Source organism: Sarcophilus harrisii, chromosome 1 (genome assembly GCF_902635505.1).
Source record: "Sarcophilus harrisii chromosome 1, mSarHar1.11, whole genome shotgun sequence".
In the NCBI taxonomy this organism is placed as follows: domain Eukaryota; kingdom Metazoa; phylum Chordata; class Mammalia; order Dasyuromorphia; family Dasyuridae; genus Sarcophilus; species Sarcophilus harrisii.
In genome coordinates, this window is record NC_045426.1 from 264,429,131 (window position 1) to 264,435,445 (window position 6,315).

Sequence of the window (6,315 nt, forward strand, 5' to 3'; positions counted from 1 at the left end):
TCACCATATTGTACCTAAAGATTACTCTTGGGGCAGCTAGTTGATGCAGTGGATAGCACACCAGCCCTGAAGTCAGGAGAACCTGTCAAATCTGGCCTCAGACACTTAACATTTCCTAGCTGTGTGACTCTGGGCAAGTCACTTAACTCCAATAGCCTGGGTGGGGGTGGGGGTGGGAGTGGGGGTGGGGGAGAAGATTACTCTTGTCTGTCTCTTCTCCCCCTACACACATACACAGAGTTTTCAAATCTGAAAATCTGATTAGAGTTTTTTATTCTTTCTCTAATTCATTTACCTTCCTCTATAATGAAATGGAAATGGGAAGATGGGCCAGGGAGATGAAGAAAGACCAAAACTCATTCCTTTTTATGACAGTTTTACCTTTCTTTCAAATTCTGATTTGGTACTTTCTGTCAAGGAAATGTGGAAGAGTTCCAAAGCAATAAAATTAAAAAATAGTTTTTATTTAAAAGAGACCTCCCACCACCAGTTTGTTACAATGTGTATATTAAGAAACAAGTGCCACATCCAGTCATTCTGGAGAGTAGTTTGGAACTATGCTCAAAAAGTTATCAAACTATGCATACCCTTTTGATCCAGCAGTGTTTCTACTGGGTTTATATCCCAAAAAGATACTAAAGGAAAGGGACTTGTATGTGCCAAAATGTTTGTGGCAGCCCTATTTGTAGTGGCCAGAAACTGGAAAATGAATGGATGCCCATCAATTGGAGAATGGTTGAGTAAAATGTGGTATATGAATGTTATGGAATATTATTGTTCTATAAATGACCAGCAGGATGAATACAGAGAGGCTTGGAGAGACTTACATGAACTGATGCTGAGTGAAATGAGCAGAACCAGATCATTATATACCTCAACAACGATACTGTATGAAGATGTATTCTGATGGAAGTGGATTTCTTTGACAAAGAGAAGATCTAACTCAGTTTCAATTGATCAAGGATGGACAGAAGCAGCTACACCCAAAGAAAGAACACTAGGAAATGAATGTAAACTGCTTGCATTTTTGTTCTTCTTCCCGGTTTATTTATACCTTCTGAATCCAATGCTTCCTGTGCAACAAGAGAACTGTTTGGTTCTGCACACATATATCGTATCCAAGATCTACTGTAACCTATTTAACATGTATAGGACTGCTTGTCATCTGGGAAGGGGGTGGAGGGAGGGAGGGGAAAAATCGGCACAGAAGTGAGTGCAAGGGATAATGTTGTAAAAAATTACCCTAGCATGGGTTCTGTCAATAAAAAGTTATTAAAAGCAACTGCCAATTACTTTTTCCCAAACCTCATAGCATTGAAGTTAAAGCAATGACTTCTAGTTCATTGTCCACTGTATTCCTTACTCATATTTCACTTTCCTCCCTTCCTAATACTGATCTTATAGTTAACTAATTCAGTTCAGCATACTTCACTCTCTACCCTTGAATCCCTTGACCTCCTGATCTTGTCATCAATCATGCTTCACTAAATCCCAGTCTTGGATTACCCTTCCCATTTGCTGCTTCTGCTTTTACTCACAGGTTGTTGAACAATGTACTGAACACTGGCATCTAACAAGCAGCTCAAACTCAGTGTGTCATTCCCCCCAACCTACCATCTTCCACTGTCAAAGGGATCCATAATATAAAAAAAGTGAAGAACTTCTGTTCTATAGTCCTAAAGATTCTGAAGAACAGTAATCGTCCATCTTTTCCCATTTTATTGAAGTTTCTGTATCTTGCCAATGAGAGTAATGTAATTGTCAACAGCACCTGCCCTTAAGTCAAGAGAACCCGAGTTCAAATGTGGTCTCAGATACTTAACACTTCCTAGCTGTGTGACCCTGGGCAAGTCACTTAACCCCAATTGCCTCAGAAAAATAAAGATTTTTTTAAAAATGTAACTGTCAACATAATTCAAAACGATGTAATAGGATGTTCCTTTCCATTAAAATGAGCTATTACCACCACTGAAGCATGTGCTGATAGTAAAGGAAATGAAGTCTCAAATAAATAAGAAAAGAAACGAAGTCTCAAATAAATAGGAAAAGAAATGGAGTCTCAAATAAAAAGGAAAAGAAACGGAGTCTCAAATAAATAGGAAAAGAAACGGAGGCTCAAATAAACAGGAAAGGAAACAGAAGTCTCAAATAAATAGGAAAGGAAACGGAGTCTCAAAAAAATAGGAAAAGAAACGGAAGTCTCAAATAAATAGGAAAAGAAATGAAGTCTCAAATAGGAAAAGAAACGGAAGTCTCAAATAAATAGGAAAAGAAACGAAGTCTCAAATAAATAGGAAAAGAAACGGAAGTCTCAAATAAATAGGAAAAAAAACGGAAGTCTCAAATAAATAGGAAAGGAAACGAAGTCTCAAATAAATAGGAAAAGAAATGGAAGTCTCAAATAAATAGGAAAGGAAACGGAGGCTCAAATAAATAGGAAAAGAAACGAAGTCTCAAATAAATAGGAAAAAAAAACGGAAGTCTCAAATAAATAGGAAAGGAAACGAAGTCTCAAATAAATAGGAAAAGAAACGGAAGTCTCAAATAAATAGGAAAGGAAACGAAGTCTCAAATAAATAGGAAAAGAAACGGAGTCTCAAATAAATAGGAAAAGAAGCGAAGTCTCAAATAAATAGGAAAAGAAATGAAGTCTCAAATAAATAGGGAAGGAAACAGAAGTCTCAAATAAATAGGAAAAGAAGGAAGTTTCAAATAAATAGGAAAAGAAACGAAGTCTCAAATAAATAGGAAAAGAAGCGAAGTCTCAAATAAATAGGAAAGGAAACAGAAGTCTCAAATAAATAGGAAAAGAAGTGAAATCTCAAATAAATAGGAAAGGAAACAGAAGTCTCAAATAAATAGGAAAAGAAGCGAAGTCTCAAATAAATAGGAAAAGAAATGAAGTCTCAAATAAATAGGAAAAGAAACGAAGTCTCAAATAAATAGGAAAGGAAACGAAGTCTCAAATAAATAGGAAAAGAAACGAAGTCTCAAATAAATAGGAAAAGAAACGAAGTCTCAAATAAATAGGGAAGGAAACAGAAGTCTCAAATAAATAGGAAAAGAAGGAAGTCTCAAATAAATAGGAAAAGAAACGAAGTCTCAAATAAATAGGAAAAGAAATGAAGTCTCAAATAAATAGGAAAAGAAACGGAAGTCTCAAATAAATAGGAAAAGAAACGAAGTCTCAAATAAATAGGAAAGGAAACAGAAGTCTCAAATAAATAGGAAAAGAAACGAAGTCTCAAATAAATAGGAAAAGAAACGAAGTCTCAAATAAATAGGAAAAGAAACGGAAGTCTCAAATAAATAGGAAAAGAAACGAAGTCTCAAATAAATAGGAAAAGAAACGAAGTCTCAAATAAATAGGAAAAAAAAACGGAAGTCTCAAATAAATAGGAAAAAGAATCTCAAATAAATAGGAAAAGAAACGAAGTCTCAAATAAATAGGAAAAGAAACGAAGTCTCAAATAAATAGGAAAGGAAACGAAGTCTCAAATAAATAGGAAAAGAAACGGAAGTCTCAAATAAATAGGAAAAGAAGCGAAGTCTCAAATAAATAGGAAAAGAAATGAAGTCTCAAATAAATAGGGAAGGAAACAGAAGTCTCAAATAAATAGGAAAAGAAGGAAGTTTCAAATAAATAGGAAAAGAAACGAAGTCTCAAATAAATAGGAAAAGAAGCGAAGTCTCAAATAAATAGGAAAGGAAACAGAAGTCTCAAATAAATAGGAAAAGAAGTGAAATCTCAAATAAATAGGAAAGGAAACAGAAGTCTCAAATAAATAGGAAAAGAAGCGAAGTCTCAAATAAATAGGAAAAGAAGCGAAGTCTCAAATAAATAGGAAAGGAAACAGAAGTCTCAAATAAATAGGAAAAGAAGTGAAATCTCAAATAAATAGGAAAGGAAACAGAAGTCTCAAATAAATAGGAAAAGAAGCGAAGTCTCAAATAAATAGGAAAAGAAGCGAAGTCTCAAATAAATAGGAAAAGAAACGGAAGTCTCAAATAAATAGGAAAGGAAACGAAATCTCAAATAAAGAAGGAAAACAAGAGCTCAAAGTTACCTGGGAGACATCATCGAACAGCCTCTGCGCAAAGTGAGAAATAACGTCATCCACGGACTTGGCATTGCCAAACTGTATGACCAGCCCTGTGGCCTGAATCACGGCCACTCGGACCTTGGAGTGTTGGTGTGAAATGGTTTGCATGAGAGGGGCGATTAAGGACTCCGACTGCATATGGAAATGATCTGCGGAGAAAAGGAGAGAAAGCTTTGGAGCGGGAGCCTTTGCCCCTCTCCGAGGAAGCCTGCCGGGGCCGCCCGTTACCTGGGATGCTCCGCGCGTAGTTCCCCGCCAGCTTGCAGCTCTCCCGCTTGACGTCGGGGAAAGGGTCCACGATGGTCCTCCGGAGGATGCGCACCATCTCCTCCAGGTAGGGGGCCAGGCTGCGGCCGCACAGCTGGACCACGAGGCTCAGCAGCTCCACGAGGGCCAGACGCAGCTCCTCGCACGGCTCCGCCAGCGGCCCGGCGCCCACGCCGGCCAAGCGCTGAGTGAGGGCCGGCAGGAGCTGCGGCAGCGCGTCTTGCGGCCGCGCTCCGCGGCTCAGGCCCAGGCGGAGCAGCTGCACGGCCAGGGCCCGGCACTTCTCGGCCGGGTCTCCCAGGCAGCGCAGCAGCCGGGCCAGGAGCAGGCGCCCGAAGAGCTCCTGGAAGTCGGCACTGGGAGGCAGCGGGGCCCCTTCCTCCAGTTCCCGCTGAAGGCCCTCCAGGGCCCGGCGCCGGCTTAGCTTGCTATCGGCTTCCAAGCCTGGAAGCAAGCGACTCACTGCTTGGCTCAGCTCCTGGGTCGGGCGCCCATCTCCGGCGGCGCCCGGACCTTCGGGCACACGAGCCTCCGTCACCAGCGCCGCCATGACTTCTGCGTTGTTCGTTACTAAGGAGAAACCAAACTTTTACGACGGTCGCAGGACGGATTACGGCAATACGGGTAGTCACGAGGGGAAAAAAACTCCATATGTACACAAGAACAAAAAAAACTTTATTGAGTTCGTATTGGAAAAGGACAGAACAAAGAGGTGATGCTGCTGTTTCTCCATTGGAACCTAGCTCTCTCTCAAGGGAGAGCGATAGTACGCTGACTGTGGTAGCACATGAGATCACACTTGTGCCGTGTTTTACAAAACCATAAAACGGCATAGAGATAGAACCACTTCTCCTCCCCCTCTTTCTCCTTTTCCCCTTCTTTCTCCTTTCTTAATCTGGAAGGAGATGAATGGGATAAACTGAGTGAAAAATATGAAGAGAAAGAGACAAAGTTTTTTGTTTTTGTTTTTTGTTTTTTTGCTGAGGCAATTGGGGTTAAGTGACTCCCCCTAATTGTTACCTGAGACTTTGCAATAACAAGCTGATCTACAACCAAATCATTTCCAATGGAGCAGTAATGAACTGACCCAGCTACGCCCAGAGAAAGAACTCTGGGAGATGACTAAAAACCATTACATTGAATTCCCAATCCCTATATTTTTGCCTGCCTGCATTTTTTATTTCCTTCACAAGCTAATTGTACAATAATTCAGAGTCTGATTCTTTTTCTACAGCAAAATAACGGTTTGGTCATGAATACTTATTGTGTATCTAATTTATATTTTAATATATTTAACATCTACTGGTCATCCTGCCATCTAGGGGAGGGGGTGGGGGGGGGTAAGAGGTGAAAAATTGGAACAAGAGGTTTGGCAATTGTCAATGCTGTAAAGTTACCCATGCATAAAACCTGAAAATAAAAGGCTATTAAATTTAAAAAAATAAAAAAAAGTTGATCTATACCTAAAAGCTGCAGCTCTTCCTTTATCTTAAATATTTCCCTCCTGTTTCCCTCCCCCCCCCCCTTTTTTATTATCATTAAGTACCTAACATCGTAGAGTGTGTTATTGGCTAATATTCTTTGTTTGGGGGGGTACATATTTAGTCTCTGGGTACATTAGAACTCCCTAGCCAATGGGACTGTTGGGGTTGAGAAGGAGGCCCCAAAAGTTTGAAGTCATAGACCAGGGTCATGAAGTGTCTCAAAAGAATTTGTAGGCTTGAACCCATCTCCTAGGCAAGGGGCAAAGTTTATTGTGATTATAGTGCCATTACAAGTGGGCTAAGTTCTAAAAGAAATCAGCAAAGTCCTAAGAGAGAGGGGACCCCTTTATCCAGCTTTCTATCATTGACATGCTAATTCTATGACCCAGAGGAATAGTCCCAGAGGAATTTGTTTATCACTCACTGACCAACAGATTATCTGTTTGATAGTCAGCAATGAA

At 40.0% G+C, this 6,315-nt stretch overlaps 1 protein-coding gene across 1 annotated transcript in view; it reads right to left on the bottom strand.

Moving 5' to 3' along the window:
* Nucleotides 1-4,962, bottom strand: part of DNAAF5 (dynein axonemal assembly factor 5) — a 62,516-nt gene extending 57,554 nt beyond the window's left edge. Inside the window, exons 1-2 of the mRNA XM_031941555.1 lie at nucleotides 4,332-4,962; nucleotides 4,068-4,252 (exon numbers count right to left, since the gene is read on the bottom strand). Of these exons, the coding sequence (XP_031797415.1) occupies nucleotides 4,068-4,252; nucleotides 4,332-4,920 (774 nt within the window). The 5' untranslated portion in view covers nucleotides 4,921-4,962. The remainder of the gene's footprint in view (nucleotides 1-4,067; nucleotides 4,253-4,331) is intronic.
* Between the last annotated feature and the right edge of the window lie 1,353 nt (nucleotides 4,963-6,315).